This window comes from Mesoplodon mirus, assembly GCF_964341445.2.
Source record: "Mesoplodon mirus genome assembly, chromosome: 5".
Taxonomy (NCBI): domain Eukaryota; kingdom Metazoa; phylum Chordata; class Mammalia; order Artiodactyla; family Ziphiidae; genus Mesoplodon; species Mesoplodon mirus.
Window position 1 is genome coordinate 1,245,386 of NC_138980.1, and position 23,222 is coordinate 1,268,607.

The 23,222-nt window shown below is 37.8% G+C and overlaps 1 protein-coding gene across 2 annotated transcripts in view; it reads right to left on the bottom strand.

The window, feature by feature from the left end:
* Window positions 1-946: 946 nt before the first annotated feature.
* CANX (calnexin) overlaps window positions 947-23,222 on the bottom strand; it is a 29,490-nt gene continuing 7,214 nt past the window's right edge. The window contains exons 2-15 of one of the 2 annotated variants that reach the window (XM_082621292.1): window positions 15,861-16,037; window positions 15,511-15,584; window positions 14,999-15,057; window positions 14,388-14,529; window positions 13,864-13,945; window positions 13,166-13,358; window positions 11,545-11,734; window positions 9,157-9,270; window positions 8,695-8,851; window positions 7,354-7,569; window positions 6,332-6,451; window positions 5,328-5,454; window positions 5,066-5,145; window positions 947-3,280 (exon numbers count right to left, since the gene is read on the bottom strand). In XM_082621292.1, the coding sequence (XP_082477418.1) occupies window positions 3,227-3,280; window positions 5,066-5,145; window positions 5,328-5,454; window positions 6,332-6,451; window positions 7,354-7,569; window positions 8,695-8,851; window positions 9,157-9,270; window positions 11,545-11,734; window positions 13,166-13,358; window positions 13,864-13,945; window positions 14,388-14,529; window positions 14,999-15,057; window positions 15,511-15,584; window positions 15,861-16,034 (1,782 nt within the window). In that variant the 5' untranslated portion in view covers window positions 16,035-16,037 and the 3' untranslated portion in view covers window positions 947-3,226. Of the gene's footprint in view, window positions 3,281-4,885; window positions 5,146-5,327; window positions 5,455-6,331; window positions 6,452-7,353; window positions 7,570-8,694; window positions 8,852-9,156; window positions 9,271-11,544; window positions 11,735-13,165; window positions 13,359-13,863; window positions 13,946-14,387; window positions 14,530-14,998; window positions 15,058-15,510; window positions 15,585-15,860; window positions 16,038-23,222 lie in introns of those variants that run through there. The other variant, XM_082621291.1, reaches the window with a different exon arrangement.

The window sequence follows — 23,222 nt, forward strand, 5'->3', positions numbered from 1 at the left end:
AACTGAGTCTCAACAAAATACAACTAAAGACAATTACAGTCTAGTATTATACCTAGTAGGCAAAGGGAGTGGGAGACTAGGGGAAAAAAACAGGAGCAATGAAACTACAGACTGTCTCTGTTGGGCCAAGACAAACTAGAGACAGGTATTGGCACCCTATCTGCTAAAAAGTTAAACAGGAGGTGCCAAAAGGCTGCACAATGAGAGACACCATAAACAGCTCAAACTTTGGTACAGTGACTTATTACTAGGCCAATGAAAATGTTTTATTTTAAAATCAGAAGAAAAAATTGAGTCCTTATTCAAATAGTACTTGTTTTTATACAAATGCAGTAAAAAATACAAGTGGCCCGCCAAGGCAAAAGTGCTTAGGGCTCATGAACACCATAACATAGTCTTGCTTTTAGCATTCTTCAAACATAAATTTTACACCAGAATTAAATTTCTTTTCTAGTGGGAAAGATAATCGTAACTAGGAGCAGTATATTTTGTGTACTCTTCAGTAAGCAATTCAAAAGCCTAATAATACTGCATAAAAAAGTTATGGCCTAATGTTCAAAAATATCCCTGAAATATGTAGGAATATATAAAAGATGGAGTCTGATTCTGAACAAAGATTTATCTTCTAGTAAATGTTTAAAAGTCGAATGGTTCCTATAAATCTCAAAGAATAATCTACAAATTACCATTCCCTTTCTGAGCTGCTATACCTATTATAGAACTGAAACTACTGAACCCCAATCCAGCAGGAAAAGGATGCAAAGCCTACTCTGAATTATATTCAAATCCACGTGGTGAGATGTAGTAATTATTTCACCATCCATGACAGTTTCTGCATATTAGAAAATTTCATGTAGTAGTCAATTAAAGGAAGATCAACCCTCTATTGAACCAGTAAAACACACAAATTGAAGGTTATTATGAAAGAAGGTCAGTCAAAAGCAGATGCTTAACACAGGGCTTTAATGTAATACCATTTAGTAACGCAACAATTTGAGAAAAGTGAAGAGTATTTTATGGATGAGAGAAACTGAGCAACACATCTGATGGAGTGGGCATTTTACAACAATGGGACAAATAACCAGCATGTAAAATCATAATGTAAGTGCCTTTTAAAGAGCTGAATACTGCTGCTGGTCATTCATTAATGTGTCAGACTTCTAATCAGAAGGCTGCACCTTCAACAAAGAGTGGAAAGAAAACCAAGAAATGACTTTTTGTTTTGTCTTTCTTTTTTTGGACAAACGTTGCCAAATTACCCTTGGAAAGGCAAATGAACAGTCTACTGATTTATACTTGTTATTCCACAGCTCAGCTGGAAGAAACCGTAATGTCAATGGAGGGTGAATAAGGCAGATTTCTGGAAATGCAATGATCCCACACACTTGCTTCAAGGAGAAACCTGCAGACATATTTTCAGGTCTTGCTAAGTAACTGTTTATTTGCACTCAATACATTTGGGAAAGTCTGCTACATAGCTAAGGTCACTGTGACCACAGAACAACAGATGAAAAGGATAAAGCACTGAACAGTAAGAAAAATGCATCCCACCCTCATAAGAATTTAAGTGAACCAGTAAAAAACTGAAGATAAACAAAATAAACAGATACAGCCTTCATCTTTTACGAATATACTTCCTCCCCAATATCTCCCCAATATAAACACTCTGGAGTGTTTATATATTCAGTGCAAGGAACAGTATCATCGGTACATTTGAAACACCTCTGAAGAAACAATAAAGCTAAAAAAAAAATCTAATTCTGAATACATTTCAGTGTGGTGTAATAAAGATGTTATTACGCTATAGTGATGGGGGAGAGGCTCTGATAGCACCCATCTGCATTCCACATGAAAAAACAAACCTAACATCATTTCTTAAAAAGTATACAAGCCACGTACTTAAAAAAAATTTTGAACAGGACTACTTTATCACGTAATTTAAGACAGAACTGTTACATGAACTGCAAATAAAGACTTAAAAGATTTAGCAGCTACAAAAATCAGAAAACTCATGCTAAAAGTCACTCCTCCATAAATACTTTTAGCCTGTGTTCAATTACAGTCAATTCTGAATTGGCTCGCCTCTGGATTAGACTTCTAAAGTCTTTACACGGAGTAAAAGAAATGGTAAAGATGAAGGACACTATTCTATCATGTACTTTGACCCTGGAAAGGTGTGGGTCTGCTTAATAAAGGAAGAAGAAACATACACATAATCACAGTAAAGCTTAACACTATGCAGAGCTCATAAGCATTTTCAGCAACGGACTGCAAGCTGCGCTGTGAAGACAATGCATAGCAGAGAAGAAAGCTGGGAATTTGGGGAAATTGAGAAGGTAAAACAGTGTCAACACAGTGGAAGATGTGATGAAAACATCTGCATCTACTCTGGTAGCGTTCCTTAAGAAGCCACCTGCTTGAGAAGGCTGGAGCCCAGACACTCCCAGGGTGTGAAGAATGAATGCCCGAGCGCCACATTATGCCGCCTCCTCCACTAACTGCAAAGCTGTCTGGGAACTGAGCTGTTCCAAAGGCAAAAGAACACACATACTTCATGGCCTAACCAACATCAAGTGAAAAGTTATTTTCTTTTTGTATGTCTATTTTTAATACAATTTTAACAGAACCTTTATATAAATTTGGGCTTCCATCCAATCACTCTCCTCAATTTCCTTAGGAGGAATTGAATAATGGAAGCAAGCAAAACAAGATTATAACCACAAATGACTGCACTTTAAACATTATTATCAATTTTAAGGGACAAAGACACGTGAACGTTTTGTAATACCAAACTTAAAAAACAAAATCAGTTACTTCAAATTCAGCCCCCTAGCATTTTTAAAGGTTGGTGTTATTTCTGCATGGACAGATTAATATATTAAATTAAGCCAAGATTTTTAAAGACTGACAAAGTTCTATCACTCTATTTTAAAAAACAAAGATGTTTAAAAACAAAAAAATACAAGTTAGTTGCTTCATGTTACATTTCACAACCATTATGTTAAATGCTTTCTTTCTACAGAAACAGGGTCCTTTATGTCACAACTGCAATTTACTGCTAGATGTTTAAAATTACACGGGCTAGTGTTCAGCTGGAACCTGTTGATGGTGACTCTGAAGGTTTTCTGAGTTTCAACCTAAGATGTGCCAGGTCCTCTCCTAGGACCCACACTTTGCAGGGGAAGGGCAGGGAGAGGAAATCACAGATCAAGTTCTTAAGATTGTTTCACTCTCTTCGCGGCTTTCTGTTTCTTGGTGATCTGTTCAAAATTTCATCCTCCTGTTGGTTGACAAAACAAGAAATTCACTATAATTAGCATCTTTTTTAAAAAAGTAAAAGTTCACCAAGTTTTCAAATGAGCCAGGCTGAGTATAACCCATCTGAGGAAAAACAGGAAAAGAAAAATGATTAGAAGAAAATGCATCAAAAACAATGTTGGCTCAAAGGTGGTGGGATTGTATGTGTTCTAATTCAGTCTTTGTTTTCTAAATCTAACCTATAAGCATTTTCTTTAAAGAGGACCAGACAGGCTTTCACATGTTATCCTGCTTAATCCTGAATAATCTACTGGCCTGTGGACACATTAGTCCTACTTTGCGGCTGAGAAAGCAAAGATTCATAAGGACTGAAGGCTATCGAAGCTGAGTCCCATATAAAACTCAAGACTACAAACCCGGTGCCCTTTCTACTCTACACACACTTATTGTGTGAGGAAGTTTGGGGAATATAAAAACAGACTGGCCCCTACCTGAAAGAGCTCTGCATTCTAGTTGAGACAGAATACGTCCACTGAAAACATAAACAGCATTGACCTTTATCAGTAGAAGGGCAGAGTTGTGGTAGCTGTAAATGGAAACTGGGTAGTTTCCAGAAAGGATCAGAAATGAAACAGCAGTGCTTAGAAAAGGGACCTTGGTAAGAAAGGTGTGGACTATTCTCTTTCCCTCATACCTCATATCCAATCCACCAGAAAACCCAGGTCAGAAGCTCACATCCTTCTATCACCCTGCTCTGAGCCACCATATCTTGCCTGGATTATTAAAGTAATCTCCTAACTAGGCTCCTTGATTCTCCCTGGTCTGTGAAAAACATAGCAGCCAGAGTAATCAGATCTGATCACTCCTTTGCCCCAAAGCCTAGAATGGCTGCCCATTTCACTAGGAGGAAAAGCCAAGCCCCTACAACAGCCTAGGAGGCCTCACCTAATCTGGAGCCTCCCCATGTTCCTTTTCTCCACCCTCTTAATCTACTGGCCGTGTTGGCCACCTAGACTACCACTTCAGGCCCTTGTACAGGCTGTTCTCTCTGCAAGGAATGCTCTTCCCATGGACATCTCCATGGCAAAGTCCTTTACCTCTTTCAAGTCTTTGCTCAAATGTCACCTCTCCACTGAGGCCTACCCACCATCTTTAACATTACATACAACCCACCCCGCCTCCAGCATTTCCAATACCTTTTCCTGTACAACTCTTTATTTTTCATAGCCCATTGCTTTTTAACATACTGTTCATTTACTTCCTTATAACGTCTACTGCTTACTGTCTGTTTCCTTCCACTAGAATTTAAGTTCCCCAGACGTAGCGTATCTTTGTCTATCTTGTTCACTAACAATGCCTGGCACACAATGGGTACTCCACAAATATTTATTGAATGAACGAAAGAATGACTCCATCAGCAAGAGGGACAAAAATTTTAGAATGCAGTGATTTGTCCAATAAATATTTTTAAGGGCACAGTGAGGAGAGGAAGATGATGAGACAGAACTGTAAAATAATAATCTGAAGTTGCCACCTTAGAAAGCATTTTGTTAGTCTTTCCTTACCTTCTGTTTATTACAGAAAACCATTTTCAGCACAGAAAATACTTTTGAGATTCAGATGTAATTTGCAATTTAAAAATTTAATTTTTTAGTGCTAAGAATTCCACTTTTACAAAATTGGCTGTAATGGAATTTTTACTGCCACAGCCATTGAAAATTATTACCCTATGAAAATACTCTCTACTTAAATGTACCTTCACTGAGTTGCTTGAAACATTAAGATATACTCTCCCCCTTTCTATTACCTCTGCTTTAGGTTTCCTATCTTCCTCCTCTTGACTGACAGTGCCACCATCTTCTTCAACATCACTTTTTTGCTTCTCTTCTAAGACAGAAGACAAAGTAAAACTGAGCAAAATCTTATACTTGTTTTTGGTAACTAGAAAATCAGCTTTAGAACACACCTCTAGAGTCTGAAACAATCTTGACAGTAACTTGCTTATAAGGGTTTGAAACGTCTTCTTAGGATGTTGGTTTAAAGCAGATATTCTGGGGACTACTTCTTACCAAGTTTCTCTTCACCTTCCTCCTCCTCATCTCCCTTTTCCTTTTCCTCTTCCTTTTCTTCTTCGTCCTCCTTCACATCTGGTTGAGGAGCATCAGTCTTCTTGTACTCCACAGAACTGGCCTGTTTCTGAAATATTCCCCCAAAGCATGACAGTTTTGTTTTATGTATTACGTTACCATATAATTACTGAAGGCCTATGAGCAAAGTTCTGTACAAAGGCTACACGCTGGGGTAGATACAAAGAAGTGAGTAAGATGGAATTCCTGCTTGAGAGCTTCCTCTTCAGTGAGCATGTGTATGGTTCAAAGTAGAAGGAACAGTAGAAGCAAAGGGGTCAGGCAGGAATGTGCAAGTCTAACTAGTCAAAGGTGACTGAGGTACAGATATGCAGAATAGTGGTGGGGGATAAGGCTGGAAAGGAAGATTGGGGATCAGGTTACAAGACATCTTGAATGCAAGGTGAAGCATAATCCTCATTTAGTAGAAGTAGAGGGTCTAAACAAAATTTTCTTTGTTTTGATTGCATATAACAAAGGCTAAAGAATGAGGCTATATCAGCCCTACATGTGTTTTGCGGGGGAAGGGAGGGTAGGGGTGCTGAGGGAGAAATGGATAATGAGAAATCAAAGACTGAATTATGACGTATATGAATAGAAACAGCTATGCCAGAAGGAAAAGCTAGTTTGTGCCCAGATGGCTCAGTTTTGTATCTCTAAGTTGTTTTTTTCTTTTCTTTCAGAAAGCTTCTGCCAAAGGTGAAGGAGAGTAATATAGTAGGCTAATACTATTAGAAACCGAGGGGCTAACAATCCTACTTCCATCTGGGCACAATAAATGGCCACTGAAAGTAGTGAACAGGGTTTAAGAAATCCACACCAAATGTGGCCCAGTCACTACTGAGCTGCTACAAAGAAAAACCTCAGGCAACGTATCTTAGTTATTTTTAACAATATAAGAGTGAATCAAAATAAAAAAACAAAACAAAAACAAAAACGACTCATACCTTTCCAGAACAGCAGAAGAGGATGACAAGAAATACGGGCAGAGCTACGGTCAAAACGTAGACCACCCAGAGCCATGGGCGCTCCTCGGCTGCCTCAATCATCTGCCCCACTACACCTGGCTGAAAAACAAGACAGGACTCATTTCAAGTTTTGGCTTTTGACACTAAGTATAGGCTGTACTGTCCCACTGTTCAATTACTGCATGGCACTACCCAGGCACCTTTTTCAGAGGATTCAAGCCTAGATGTTCACACAATGTAAAAAGGAAATAAGAGAAAAATTTCGATTTTCCTGCTCTCTTTATCATCAAGGGGATTTCCCCCTCCTAGGTGTGAAAGCTGGCTTCTTAATCACCTACAAAGGTTTCCTTAACCTCAGGGACCAGTGAATGAAGAATTTCTTGATCTCAATGTCTCTCCAATTCCCATCTTGGCCTTATGACCAATTATTTGAAAATTCCATTTATTGGGTGAACCAAGATTCAGTATTTAAGACTGTATTAACATATACCCTAAATGGCAAATTTTGTTACATATCTTTAAAAAAAATTCTTTTAAATTGGAGTATAGTTGATTTACAATGTTGTGTTAGTTTCTGCTGTACAGCAAAGTGAGTTAATTATACATATATCCACTCTTTTTAGAGTCTATTCCCATATAGGTCATTACAGAATAGAATTGAATAGAGTTCCCTGTGCAATACAGTAGGTTCTTTTATTAGTTATCTCTTTTATACATAGTAGTGTGTATATGTCAATCCCTGTTAAATGTATCTTAACACAATTAAAAAAAAAATACCCTACACGTACCACAAATACAGACTCTAAAGCCATTGTATTAGCCTAATGAAATCATGTCCAAAGCCCCAGTATTTTGTCTTTAGCAGACAAAGGTCACACTTTCTATGCCAACATCCCCAAAAAAGGGAAAATACAAATCTTAGAAGATAGCTTTTCACAACAGAAGCAATTAGTTACCTGTAATAAAAGACACAAATGCACAAGAAACAAGCAAGCACAAACCTCAGCAGCCCCGTCCGCAGCTTTCTTCAGACCCCATCCATCATTGGCCCAATCGTCAACTACTCTTCGATCACCAGAAATAATAAAGTTGTCAAAAAAAATGTCTGAGGTCATAGACCACAGTTCTAAACCAATAGCACTAAAAGGAGTCATCTTGAAAGGCTCCAGATCTTCAAAGAAATCTGGATTTGGTATTTTCCGGGGCTTCCAGATTCCCTAGAGGAAAATATTTTAAAAAATCATTTCAGATAATGATCATCACAAATTTATGGTGAACCTAAATAAGAATTAAGATGAATTCTGCATTACCTGCGAGTTAAGTGCTGACTTTGTAAAACTTAAGTAAGAGGAAGAAAACAATAAATGCTACTGATGCCTCTAAGACATCTGGACTCCAACTACTTTCAATTTCATCCATGACCTTGATCCAAACACCTTGCTCTACCTGGCACATTCCAACAGCCTCCACTCTTATCAACTAACTGCTTGTAGGAGTGGGAGCATAAATCAGTACAGACTCCTTCAGTAGTGATGTAATATGTACACAATCTTCAACCAGATATTTCACCTCAGATAACTACCTAGAGAAATAGTTACCACATATACTCAGACATTTACAAGGAAAATTACTGCAGCAAGGACTCTAAAAGCAAAAATGGCAATTCACCTAAATGGCCATTAACAAAACAGCTAAAGGGCAATTTTTAACTTATCTTATTGATTGCACAAGTATATTTAAAAACAGAAAAGTATATACATAGTGGATACATAGAGATACAGACCTACACTTTACATTTTGAAGTGTGACAGAGTAGAAATTAATGATTTTAAGTAATTTGACTAGAACATAAACAGAAGTGAGACCAGGGTCTGAGGTGTTACATTTCCATAGTAAACCTGAAGCTTTAAAATATCACCACCTGTATTACCATCTCATTTGAACCTCACAGTCTTTTAATACTTGAAGATACTGAGGTCAAGCAATGAGCTGACTTGTGTTCCCTGACTTGTGGTCAGGGAACCAACTCCCATCACAATCCTCTATCCACCCTACCACAGAGATTGCCAAGTTGGATCCACATGGCAGCAGGGTGCCCAAACCACAAGTTTTCCATTTTTTGTTTGCTTTTAAACACAAGTTACAAAGCAATTATGAAAGTTCTTTCTAGTTTCTAGATTTACCTTTTCAACACTTAACACATAAGTTCTCTCTCAATTTTGAAGTTTACTTTGTTTTTAGTTCAATAGTTTGAATACAGGGGATCAACCTGGCAGCCTCACTACAGACAAAACTTCTATCTGAACACAAAGAGATCTATGAAACCACAGAGAGGTACAAACCTGGTAGTTAGGATTGTCAATCATGGGCGGCTTCCATTTGCCCTTATAATTAGGGTTGTCAATCATAGGTCGCTGCCAGACACCACACCCAGGAGCCGACTCACACTTAGGGTTGGCAATCTGAGGAGCCTCCCATTCTCCATCCATATCTTCATCCCTGTGGAGATAAAAACAAACTACAAATGGGTTCTGTGATGCAGGACTGTGAAAAGCTACCCCAGAGCTTCCCTGAAATCCTGCAGAAATTCTTTCACAATGTTGTACTACAGAGCATCATCTTGTTTCCACATATCCAGTAGTAAAGGTTTTTCATGACAGATGTGTTTAAAAAAAGAGATGAAAATGTAATCAGTTTAGTTTGTTGAGCTCTACACTTAAGTTTGAGCAGTTAGCTGTATTTAAGTATTAACTTCTACTTCAATAAAAAAGCAGGCAATTTCGAAAGTTAATTAAAGCTCATACCAATCCTCTGGCTTCTCTGCATCTGGATCAGGTACATATTCAGGCTCATCATCTAACCAGCCTTCAGGCTTTGTGGCGTCTTCATCTGGAATCTTAGCAGGGGCATCTTCATCCCTTAAACACAAAAGAAAAAGCCAATTACTGACAACATTGGCCAGAGAATCACAATGTGGTCCCACTTTGTGAATCTTAAACAGGGCAATCTAAAAATATGTAGGCCTTACTTAATCAAAAAACTTAAAATAGTTCCTCCTAGAAATATCTAAAATCATATACAAGGGCCTAGTATGCAGAATTTATAAAGAACACTTACAACCTAATAATAAAAAGACAACTCAATTTAAAAACCAGCAAAGGATCTGAATAGACATTTCTTCAGACATAGAAATGCCCAATAAGCACATGAAAATATGTTCAACATCATTAGCCATCAGGGAAATGCAAACCAAAACCACAATAAGATACCACTTCATACCCAGTAGGATGGCTATAATAAAAAAACTGATAAAACTAAGTATTGGCAAGGATGTGGAGAAAATGAAACCCTCATACATTGATTGTGAGCAAGCAAAATGGTACAGCCACTTTGGAAAACAGTTTGGCAGTCCCTCAAAAAGTTAAACATCATTACCATATGACCCAACAATTCCACTCCTAGGAATATACCCAAGAGAAATGAAAACGTATATTCACCCAAAAACCTATACATGAATGTTCATAGCAGCATTATTCATAACCATAGCCAAAAAAGGGAAACACCCTAAATGTCAATCAAATGAGGAATGGATAAATAAAATGTGGTATTATCCACACAATGGAACAGTCTTCAGTCATAAAAAGGAATGAAGTACTAATCCATGCTTCAACATGGATGAGTCTTAAAAACATTATGCTGAGCAAAAGAAGCTAGACACAAAGGACCACATATTATATTATTCTATATCCAGAATGGGCAAACCCACAGAGACAGAAGGCAGATTAGTGGTTGCCAGGGGCTGGTGGAAGGGAGAAATAGGGAGTAACTGCTTCATGGGTATGGGCTTCTTTTTGGGTGATAAAAATGTTCTGGAATTAGACAGTGGTGATGGTTGCACAACACTGCGAACATACTGTAAAACCACTGAACTGTATACTTTAAAGGGTGGATTTTAGCATGTGAATTATGACTCAAACAGTTACCCTTAAAAGTTCATCAAGAAGTACCTAATTTCAAAGCTTTATGCAGTTATTGTTAGAGCCACTTTAGCTGGTAAGCAGAGACATCTTCTATTCTTGGTCAGGATTATGCTTGTTTTTGAACTTTGCTAGTTTAAAATTGTGTGAGAACTTAAACTTGTGTATCATTCACTTCTCCACCCCCAAAATAAAACAGCTAGTTAAGGAATACAATACTGAACAAGGCTGAGTCAAAATCTAATGTTCACCAAATATACAAATAAACTCACCCACTACACCAGTGCAGCATAAAAGTATCAACTAGAATTTAACTGTGAAGCCTAAGAGGATACTTACAAGTGGAAGATCAGTTTTATCACTTCTGTTTGTTCACTTCCTGACATTTCCAAAAGTCACCACACCAGAGTTCAAAGATGGTCACATACAAGAGTACAACCCACCTGTTTTCTTTTCTTACCACTCTCCAATTTGCACCTTATGTAAAAGGCTACTCAATTTCCCTCACACGTGTTAAGCTCACTCCTATTCCTCTACTTTTGCACATGATATTCTCCTTCAACCAGGGAATACCATTTCCCATCTTCACCAGTTAGTTAACTCTTGCCCACTTTCAGTTCTCAATTTGATTTGCCCAACTCCAAGAAACTATGGAAGTTAGGTATACCTGGTGCTCTGGTCACAAGTAACACGTTAGACCATTCACCCCATGCATGCCAACTTCAAGTGCCTGTCTCACAACTAGACTGGGAGTTGTGTATGCAGCTGGTGTGGTTTTGTATTCCAGTGCCCAACACAGAGCAGAGATCTCCTGAGTATTGTTTAAATAGGAAAAAGGTTATTTTTCAAATTAAAATTTAAAATTTTAGGACTCCAGCTTTAAATGTGAATTCATAGAAGCATTGGAAAGGCCAGGCCAAAAGACCCGAGGTTCTGCCACAAACCAAGCGTGTCACCACAGGCAAACTCTATCATCAGTTTCAGCATTTGGTGGCTTGTAAAATGGTATGAGGCAGCCCAGATGATCACGATGGCCCTAGTGATCACTAGGTGGTCACTACTATTTTCAGCTATAGTAGTCTACATTTTTCCTAACATTTAGACTGCATCACAGATTATCCAAATTATCAGATTTCAACCACCATTCAACTGTTCAAGCCAAATGGAATGTATGAAATGCTCCACTGCATTCAAAGACAGGTCCCAAAGACTCACCAGTCATCTGGCTTGACAGCATCAGGATCTGGTATTTTTGGTCTTTCATCCCAATCTTCAGGCTTCCGGTCTTCTGGGTCCTCAATTTCACGTGAAGGATTTACAGGAGGAGTCATGTCATTTAACAGATTCCCACTGTTTACAACAGACTGGTCCACTAATATTTCAAAACTATTATCTGGATTCAAGACTGAAAAAATTAAATGCAATTTAAAGAAGTTAATTAGCCACTCATTCCCAAGCTCTCTTTACCACAACACAAACAATCATATTTCTAACAGAAAGTAGAAGCATGGCGTAAAGACCTTGGGCATTAGAACATGGTCATGGAGCCTTAGGCAAGTTAGCACGCTTTTTCCTTATCTGTAAGTCGTAAATGTTAGTTCTTCAGGTTTTTAGGAATTAAAACAAATGACAGGTAAAATTTTTACACACCAAAAGATTCCATGTATGAACATTAAAAACATCAAAAAACCCCAAAGGTACATAAACTAATGCAATATTGGTTTGACACAAACGGTTACACACCAGTCAACAGGGAAATAAGTTTATTTATTATAACTGTCCCCCAACAGAAAAGGCCCACTTCCTCATTTTTTGAGTTGGTATTACCACTATGTTGCCCAAATTTCAAATTACACAAAATTTCAATTACAGTGGTTTATTAAACCACGTGTCTACTCAGGTTGTACTTTTGGAATCCAGTGAAGAATGCAAACATAATTTTAAATCCATAAAGGTATCTTAAGTGTGAATTATGCTAAAGCCTGGATCCTACATCTAAATGCCTAATAGGCAACTGACTAGGTCACAGCACATCCAGAGTACTATGGAAAATGACAGAGTACTAGGCTGCTATCCTCAATGACAATGAAGGTTATCAATGTTATCAGTGTTATCTACTCTCACAGAAAGATTCTCATGCTTTTGTGAAGAGAAAAAGTGAAATATAGCACATTTAACTTTTAATAAAAATTACATGTGTCTATACATATATACATGTTTATTCACATATAGCCAAATACATATCACAGTGTTGATATTTCAGATAATTTTAAATGTCTTCTTTTTGCTTTCTTTTTCCTTTTAAATTCCTATGCTGAATATATATTACTTTTGTTATAAAGAAGAAAGGTTATTGCATTCTTTAGGAAAAGAGGCATGTCTATATGTGATCTCAAAGCAGCAGGAAAAACTTCATTAAATAAAAAGACCCATTCCAATGTCCAAATGATTAACCTCAACTGTCTAGGTGTTGGAGCGTCCAAACAAGTTCAACTAGAAGATACTTTGAAAAAAACTGTACACATATTTCTATTGTATGTCCTATAACTTAACATCTCATCAACAAGAAAATAAACAAAGGGAGGAAACGATAGGTGAGGATCAAGCAAAGAAGCTCTTTATGGGACATACAAGCTTATTCTTAAAATTGTTTCAAACCCTAGCTCTCAATTCAACCTAAGGAAGAGACGTTTTAGTGCTGAGAAATTAAGTTCTTCTCACTACTAAGATATTAAGTCAACAGAGATTCTTATTTGCAGGCTTACAATCTTTAAATTAAATGGATGATAAATGTGTAGTGCCATAAAACCCAAAATTTATTAATAGTTTTTCTTACTTAATGTATAAAGATGTGTTTTCTTATCAGTAAAATAGGTCTTCAGATCTGCATCTGGCCTCTTAGCATGCTTTTCTTCATATACACCCGTTTTGGGGTTTTTGTGGCGAAAGATGAAGTGCAATTTATAGTCCTCTCCACATTTATCTGGACCAAACATAATCGTGTAAGGGGTCTTGTCGTGGAACTGATCCTTCAGAAACAAAAATGGATTAAGTAACTCAAAGTGTTGAAAGGCAACCTTTCAAAAGTGTGATATGTCCTCTTATAAAATTCCAAATAGTGTCCTATTAAAGGAAAAGTTTATTCATTTATGAGGTTTGTATAGATACCAGTGAAAAGGAATAACCAGAAATTACCGGGAAATTTTACATGAGAATGTATGAAAGTGCTTAAAAACACAAAATAATGTATATACCTAGATAGTTACTGCTTCTTTCATAAAACAAAGAAATAAGTTTGCTAAAACTAAAAATTACACAGGACAGAAACCAAGGATAAAACAAAACAGCTTTGAAATTTACATTTCAAATAAAAAGCACAGAAATGTCAAAGTCAGTATTTCAAACCTCCAAAATATTTCAACAGCAGGAAAAACGGCCTTATTTTCACAGGTCTTAGAAAATTTTCTTTCCTTTTCTCTGAGATTCTTAAAAGGTAACTGCGGGTGGCCACATAAAGAAATAGGAAGTACCTACCAGGTTGAGCTCTGGGGTTTTGGAAAGTAGCTTCACATAGGCACCACCACATTCTATTCCATTTTGGAAATTAACCTCATACCTAATTTCAGAGAGAAAGGCAGAGACCATATGGCATTTAGAAAGATCAAATTTCTTAATTTATTTCCCTTTCCCCCACTTTGGTCACATGTTTTATCACAGGTCAGATGTGAAGATTCCATCTTCTATTGTTATACTTACCCAATCCCCCCAAATTAAATTAAGTAAAAGAAAATTAAATCTTAATGCAGATTCCCAGTAAATACTGTTTGCAAAATCCAGAAGTTCATTTGCTATCAGTAGGAAAAACAGCTGATTTATTTCAAAATAATTTATTGGGCATGAAAAAAATGTTGCATTACAGGATGCTTAAATACATCCTAAAATTCCTACTGTAGCATTTAATTATTCTCATAATTTCTTTTTACATAGAGTAATTAGTTTTATAATATAATGTCTTCACTCTTCCTAGAAAGGGTCTCTCAAGCAAGTGTTTCACTCACTGAATAATGAGAGGCTTGGTATCAAAGATGAAGGGCTTGTTCAGTTTAGCAGAGATAGCATGATGCTTGGCTCGAGACATCAATACAAGTCCTTTATCGCCTGGAAGTTTTGTTTCCTTCATTTCATCTACCTCCCATTTTCCTGCAAGACAACAAAAAAGGTCCCACTCCCTAATTACACCTCTGAAGATCCTGAAATCGTAACAAACAAAACTCCAAGCTGTGCAAATCCATCATACTGACAAATGTTTAACATGTTCCATTTACCTCTGAGAGCTGGTCTATTAATATTAAACACACATAATTGACAAATATTAGGATATGGTTTTTAAAAACCTATAGCACATTCATTCTACCAATGCCTAGAAAAGACCTTCCATTTCCAAAATACAGCACCATGGGTAATAAATTATCTTTCCATTTTATGGTGTAAAAATAAACATTCAACAGGTCTAACCCTATAAAATATAATGGAACACACAAAGAAAGCAAACTTCCAATGAAAAATCTTAAAATGTATACATACTCCTTTTAAACTAGTCTTGAGAGATACTATGGCAATACATCAAACATCAATCTGCTATTATATCTAAATCAAATGCAACTCTCACCATCATATTTGGCAATTTCGTCATCAGTGTCATCTTTCTTGGCTTTGGATAAAATCCACCTGTAATTAAGACATACCCCTAAATTAAGATTCAAATTATAGTTGGCCTGTAAAAAGAAACAATGTAAAGAATAATAAAAACAGGAACTATACAGCTCTTCTTAGCCTACCTAACCACTCTACTTTCAACTTTTAAATGTGTCATTCAAGTAGTGATAATATATTGTACTCAACTCAAAAACCTGTAAGAAAAAGTACCAAACCCATGAAATAATTTCACCTTTTAAGACTCAAGAGAAAATAACTTTCTCAAAGAACAAAATACAGGGTGAAGGGAAAAGAAATGAAAGCAAGAACCACATGTTCTAAAACACTATTTTCCTAAAAGGGACGAAAGATATAAAATAGTTAGACATTTCACTATATAAAATAATATCCAAAAAGGAATACACTATTCCATCTTATTTATATGATGTCTGCCTCTAAGATTTTTTTCCTCTAAGAAACACTTACCCTGACAGAGTTCCTCTGTCAAAGCAATCAGCAAAATACACTTCCCCTGTTGGAACTGGAGCTTTGTAGGTGACCTGTGTTAAATATAAAAATGAATTAAGAATTGTAATATTCAGCAACACTCCTTTCTCAGTAGGATCTATTCTCTTGGTTTGCTTTCAAACTTTCATAGCTGGCCCTCGAATTCAATCCATATAACTTATCTCTGGGACAATATAACAAAGGCTGACAGAGATATCAATAAAAATTTTAGCAAATGTTGCTTTCCCTGTGATAAGGATCCAAAATTTACCTTCATCCTTTGATTATCTCAAGAGCCAAAATGAATAGAGTCAAAGACCACTTCAAACCTTTGGAGATGGAGGAGTGCTGGCATCTGCTTTTGGTTTGGAGTCTTCCACCTCTTCAATGACATCGTCAAGGTCATCCTCAATGTCAATCACATCATCCTCATGTCCATCATGAGCCTGAACCAGAGCAGTTCCAAGGACCAGTAACACACACAGCAACCGCTTCCCTTCCATGATCTAAATATAAAAAAGGGTACAGGTAAATGTATCACCTCCTTTTAAAAATTGTATAAGACCACTAACCCCTCTCTTATCTAAAATTAAGGCTTTCAAATCAGAACTTCATTATATTTCAGTTTACAGATAAAGAAAGTGAACCCAGAATGATAAAGCAGTTTTCCTAAAACCAGTTAGTTAAAAGATTCAATTTCAATAAAAATTTCAAAATAAAACTCAAACATAAACAGGTGTCCCCACATAGAATATCATGTTGGCTACACAAATTTAGGGTGTTCAGATACAATTTCAAACTAACTTCCTGCATTTGTAAAGAGCTCTACAATGGACAAAGCCCCTTTTACAGGTTAGTTTAAATGAGTTAAAACATTACAATGAAGTAACAGAAGAGCTAACTAGCCTCAGATAAAACACTTAATTTAGATGCTGCTGCTCTTGTCCAAAGACCATCAAGTGTAGGTATGGTTTTAAATTAGTGTCTTAAGACTCAACAAAAAAATATATTAAACCACAGACCAGCTATCTTTACCTCTTATTTTCTAAGCCTGTAAGTGCCTTACGTATTGTATTAGACTGTCATGGATGGTAGTCGGTCCCTTTCCCAAAACCGCAGACCTAAAGATATAAAAACTGAGCCACATGGATGCACAAAAAGATTTGGTAGTAGGTAGTATAGAGTTTCAATTCTCCAAGACGAAAAGAGTTCTCTCTGGAGATGGATGGAGGTGAAAGCTGCACAACAATGAGAATGTACTTAATGCCACTGAACTTAATAATGGTTAATATGGTAAGTCTTATGATAAGCGTTTTTACTACAATAAAAAAGATTTTAGGGGCTTCCCTGGTAGCGCAGTGGTTAAGAATCCGCCTGCCGGGGGTGGGGTAGTGGGAGTGGTTGTGGTGGGATGAATTGGGAGACTGGGATTGACATATATACACTAATATGTATAAAATGGATAACTAATAAGAACCTGCTACATAAAAAAATAAATTAAATAAAATTCAAAAAAAGAAATCCGCCTGCCAATGCAGGGGACACGGGTTTGAGCCTTGGTCCAGGAAGATCCTACATGCCGTGGAGCAACTAAGCCCGTGCGCCACAACTACTGAGCCTATGCTCTAGAGCCCACGAGCCACAACTACTGAGCCCGCATACCACAACTACTGAAGCTTGCGCGCCTAAAGCCCTTGCTCCGCAACAAGAGAAGCCACGGCCTTCTCTGGTGGCGCAGTGGTTGAGAATCTGCCTGCCAATGCAGGGAACAAGGGTTCGAGCCCTGGTCTGGTAAGATCCCACATGCCGCGGAGCAACTAAGCCCGTGAGCCACAACTACTGAGCCTGCGCGTCTGGAGCTTGTGCTCCGCAACAAGAGAGGCCGCGACAGTGAGAGGCCCGCACACTGAGATGAAGAGTGGCCCCCGCTTAGCGCAACTGGAGAAAGCCCTCGCACAGAAACGAAGACCCAACACAGACAAAAATAAATAAATAAAAATTTAAAAAGAGAGAAGCCACCGCAATGAGAAGCCCGTGCACCGCAACAAAAAGTAGCCCCCACTCGCTACAACTAGAGAAAGCCTGCGTGCAGCGACAAAGACCCAACACCACCAAAAATAAATAAATTGATTAAAAAAATTAAAAATAAAATTTTAAACCTGCTGATTCGGTAGACGTGGGCTGGGCCCAGTGGGCTAGGACTTCACATTTCTAACGAGTTCCAGGGGATGCAAAGGCTGCTGGCTCAGGAATCACACTTTGAGAACCACTGATTAGGGTTTATGAATATCAATTTGTGCTTTGTTTTCCAGTTAATAAAAGCACTTTCACATAGGCACACTGTTTCGCATAAACCTCCCTTGACGTATGACTCTAATTTTACTTTACATATTAATAACAAAGACTTAGTAAAATGAAAATAACCCAATCATTTACTCATTATCACAACTAATAAGAGTCAAAGAATTCATATCCCATATTTCTATTACGCTAGACAAAATGTAGTTGAATACTGAGGAGGTGTGATAGAGACAGGACAGGAAGACTAGTCAGCAAGGGTACTAAAGGGAGTGGTCTGGAATAGGGGATTCAGGTAGGGTTTAGTGAGGGAAAGTGCAACTACAGGACAGCTAGCCCTGGTTGGTGGACCAAAGATCCTGAGAAATGAGGCATCTGTGTGGGCAAGGCAGAATGACCCAATGAAAGGAAAACAGTTTTCAGGTAGCAGAAGGCTACCATCCCTGTCAGGAACAACAAAGGGATAGGGAGTCTCCAGCAAACGTCAGGAAATGCACTTTGCTCCACCACCATTTCCCCTACACCCTGAGTTGCAGGACCCAGTTTTTCAGAAGTCTTAGGCACATATCTGTTAGCTTTCACATCATCCAGAGGGTTGTTAAAGCTGTGGAGGAACCACTACTGCCAAACCATGGTAAACCGATTCTCATAGCTGTGCACTGATGATCCTAAGCCACTGCAAGTTTTACATATGCTATTTCAACATTTGTAATTTGCCAATACTCCCGAGAAATTGCTATAGCAAACAGGTCTAGTTCCAAGAGCCACTATGAAGCCAGCCCAAACATTTCAAGTTTTGTGAAAGACCTGGTCACACTTACAAATAATTCAAGACAATATATTTTAAGGTGATCTTAATTCTCTGCTTCATTAATGAAAACCCAGTATTACCAAGAAACAAAATCCACCCTCTTTTCAATCCTCCTACCCACACTCCTTATATCAAATGGAGTCCAAAAAGGATGGTGCACTATTATGCTTTACAGCTGAAACATAGGAGAAATTTTAAGTGATCTTGGGTTTGACAATGAGCTTTCAATACAACATCAAAAGCAAGATACATTATTTGCACAGTATATCTTTTCCAATTCTTTTACTTTCAACCTTTTTGTACCATTATTTTTTTTTAATAAATTTTTAAAAATTAAAAAAAAGGGCTTCCCTGGTGGCGCAGTGGTTAAGAGTTTGCCTGCCCATGCAGGGGACACGGGTTCAATCCCTGGTCCAGGAAGATCCCACATCCCGCAGAGCAACTAAGCCCATGTGCCACAACTACTGAGCCTGTGCTCTAGAGCCCTTGAGCCACAGCTACTGAGCCCACGTGCCACAACTACTGAAGCCCGCGAGCCTAGAGCCCGTGCTCTGCAACAAGAGAAGCCACCGCAATGAGAAGCCCGCACACCGCAATGAAGAATACCCCCACTCGCTGCAACTAGAGAAAGCCCACACGCAACAATAAAGACCAAACACAGCCAAAGATAAATAAATTTTAAAAAATAAATAAAATAAAACAAAACAATGAGATACTCTACACCTATTACCATGGCTAAGATAAAAAAAACTGGCAAGGATGTGAAGTAACGGGAACTCTCATTTCACTGCTGGTGAAAATCCAAAATAGTACAGCCACTCTGGAACATAGTTTGGCAATTTCTTACAAAGCTAACTATAGACTTACCACAGGATTCAGCAATCATGCTCACAGGTACTTGCCCAACTGATCTGAAAGCTTACGAATGCACAAAAACTCGCACACAAATGTTTATAGCAGCTTTATCCATAAGCACGCAAAACGTGAAGAAACCAAAATGTTCTTCAGTAGGGGAATGAATAAACAAACTGTAGTACACCCATACGATGGAATATTGTTCAGAAATTAAAAGATGAGTCATCTAAAATGAATCACTTTGCCATACAGCAGAAATTAATGCAACATTGTAAATAAACTATAAACTATACTTCAATTAAAAAAAATGAGCTATCAAGCCAAAAAAAGACTTGGATGAATCTTTAATGCCTATTGCTAACTGAAAGAAGCCAGTCTGAAAAGGCGACATGCTATAGAATTCCAATTAGATCACATTCTGAAAAAGGCAAAACTCTAGATACCAAAAAAAAAAAAGTCAGTGGTTGTCAGAGGTTTAGGGGAGGGGGTCAGGTTGAATAGGTAAGCACAGGGGACTTTCTTAGGCAGTGAAACCATTCTGTATGATGCTATAATTATGGATACATGACACTATCCATCTTTCAAATCCCGTAAAACTTTATAGCACAAAGAATGAATCTTTATGTATGAAAAAAAATTTTTTTAATATATTTTTTAAAACTTATTTTATTTATTTATTTATTTTTGGCTACATTGGGTCTTCGTTGCTGCATGAAGGCTTTCTCTAGTTGCGGCGAGGGAGGTTACTCTTTGTTGCGGTGCACAGGCTCCTCATTGTGGTGGCTTCTCTTGTGTGGAGCATGGGACCTAGGTGTGCAGGTTTCAGTAGTTGTTGCACGCAGGCTCAGCAGTTGTGGCTCGCGGGCTCTAGAGCACAGGCTCAGCAGTTGTGGCACACGGGCTTAGTTGCTCCATGGCATGTGGGATCTTCCCGGACCAGGGCTCGAACCTGTGTCCCCTGCATTGGCAGGTGGATCCTTAACCACTGCACCACCAGCGAAGCCCCATGTATGAAAATTTTAAAAAAATCATTGAAGAGGTTGAGTGATCCAAGGATGGCACACAGGATGTGACAAAACAATCTAACTGTATTACGAATATACAAAACAACCTCACTGAACGGGGTGGAGGGGAAAGATGTTAACCTAAGTAACTCTGGAAATGAGTGGAGTCTGTAAAACCAGACTGTACAAAAGCACTGTTCAAGTTGAGTAAGTTGTTTCACATGAATATACAGGTTAACAATTCGGATACTGCTATATATGTATATCAAAATTTAACAACTAAATAAATGGATTGTGGGAGCCACTTTCAGTGTTGGGTGTGTGAATTTTACAGATAAGCAAGGGAAAGAGGCTAAAATAATCCTCATGGTAATGGGTGAGAGAGACTATAGTATGAATTCATGTTTATCTTAATATACAGAGGGTTACACAGAGAAGTATTTATAGATATGTGTATATATACCAGTTAGTATACACACATATATTTCCTTGCTCTGTCAGCTAAGAGGGCATACAAGAAACTGCTACACCCCAGTAGCAATAAATACACCTAGTAGCAGGGATCTTGGTTTCCAATATTGTCTCCAATAAAAGGAAACAGTGTTCCTTGGCTGACTCTAGGATTAGGGCAGGAAATATACAAGACGAGCCTGGAGCATCTTGTAGTGCCACAAAGGGAAGTGTTCAAAACAAAAACAAAACACCCACAGTGATGGGGGCTATGTCAAAGGAACACAAGAAAAAGCAATGGCCAAAGCTGGAACAATACAAGCAACGAAATAAGTGGTACTGGATTATACCTCAAAGTATAAAATAAATGCCCATGAATCTATACAAATATATTACTGAGTAAATAAATAAATGAGGAAGAGACAAACTTCCCATGAAGAAACATTCCAAGTAACGGATGTATATACTCCACTGTCAAGGAGGTGGAACATAACCCCCCACTCCTTACGTGTGGGCTACACATAGTGATATTGATGTCCTTCCAAAGAGCACAGTATGGAAAGGGGGAAAAACAAGAACTTTACAGTGGAGAAACCTAGCAAACACTACCTCAGCCAGGTGATCAAGGTCAACATCCAAAGTAATAGGTCATGTTGATAGTATGTACCCTTGATACAATGTGATGAAAACAGTACTTTAACTTCTGTGGTCTTCTTCCCAAAAATCCATATTCCCTCTCATCATGAGAAAAACATCAAAGAAATCCCAATAGAGGGACATGCTACAAAATAATCTGACCAGTAGTCCTCAAAATATGTCAAGGTCATCAAAAAACAAAGAAAATCTTAAAAACTGTCACAGCCAAGAGGAGCTTAAGGAGACATGATGACTAAATGTAATGTGGTATCATGGAACAGAAAAAGGGCAGCAAGTAAAAACAAAGGAAATCTGAATTAAATATGGGCTTTAGTTGGTAATTATTCATCAATATTGGTTCATTAATTATAATAAATGTACTATACTAATGTTGTTAGTAATGGCAGAAACTGGGTATGGGTTATATGGGAATACTCTGTACTATCTTTAAAATCTTTTTGTAGATCCAAAACTATTCTGTAAAAATTAGTTTATTGTTTTTTTAAAAAGATGTTCCATTATTATGCACCAAATGTGATTGATTTGCCAAAAACCAGTTATTGGCAGAATCAGGATCAGAGGCCAAGTCTCCTGTCTCCCAATACCTTACTTGGTAGTTCTATACTGGTTTTGTCTTAGAAACACAAAATGATTTTTCACATTTTAGTGTCTAAAAAGATTTCAGAAGCTTTTTTCTCCCTTTAAAACCCTTCATTTGGGGACTTCCTTGGTGTCACACTGGTTAAGACTCCATGCTCCCAATGCAGGGGGCCCAGGTTCAATCCCTGGTCAGGGAACTAGATCCCACACGCATGCTACAACTAAGAGTTTGCATGCCACAACTAAGGAGCCCACGTGCTGCACATAAGACCCAGCACAACCAAATAAAAATAAATAAATACTAAAAAAAGAAAACCTCTTCACTTGTCTTAACATTTACAGACTCCTAAGCAGAGAGTGTATTTCTCTGTTGTCACCCACTATTTCTAAGATTATCAATAGGAAATACGTAACAAGTAGCTCAACAACAAAGCAATAATGCTTTTAAAAAACAAATAGCACATCTCCCCCACCCCCAACTTGCCCAAAGCCACAGAGCAAGTGATTCCTAGATCCAGGATGCTCAGGAATAAAAGTGAATGAAGAAATTAGGTACCTTTAAACCGAGGAACTTTCCAGCAGTAAATAAACATTTACCACATTTTCTAAGGTTCTCCTACTTCACAGTTCATGCTCACTAAGCTACATTAGCTCCTCCAGTACAAGATTTCTCATATTCCTGAATGCCATTATAGCAGTTTCTCCCATACTTTTACTTTCTGCTTGAAAGCCATCATTTTCTTGGAGCACTTCATTTCCTGGTTTTCTTCCAAGAGCCATTTTCTCGCTCTAATTTTTTTATCACTGCAAGACTTGTTACTCTACAGCAGTGCCCCTTTGAGCTAGGGTGCAAATGCTGGGTGGATGTCTAACTCATGACTAAGCTACTTAATGCCACAAACTGTCTCACAGTAGGCCCACTTAAATTCCTGTCTTGGCCAAATTACAAATTACTTACAGGCATAGACTTCCAGGAGAGCCAGCAATTAAAAATCAAAACCACGAACAAGAAAATCTTGTAATATTTATGAGTCTAC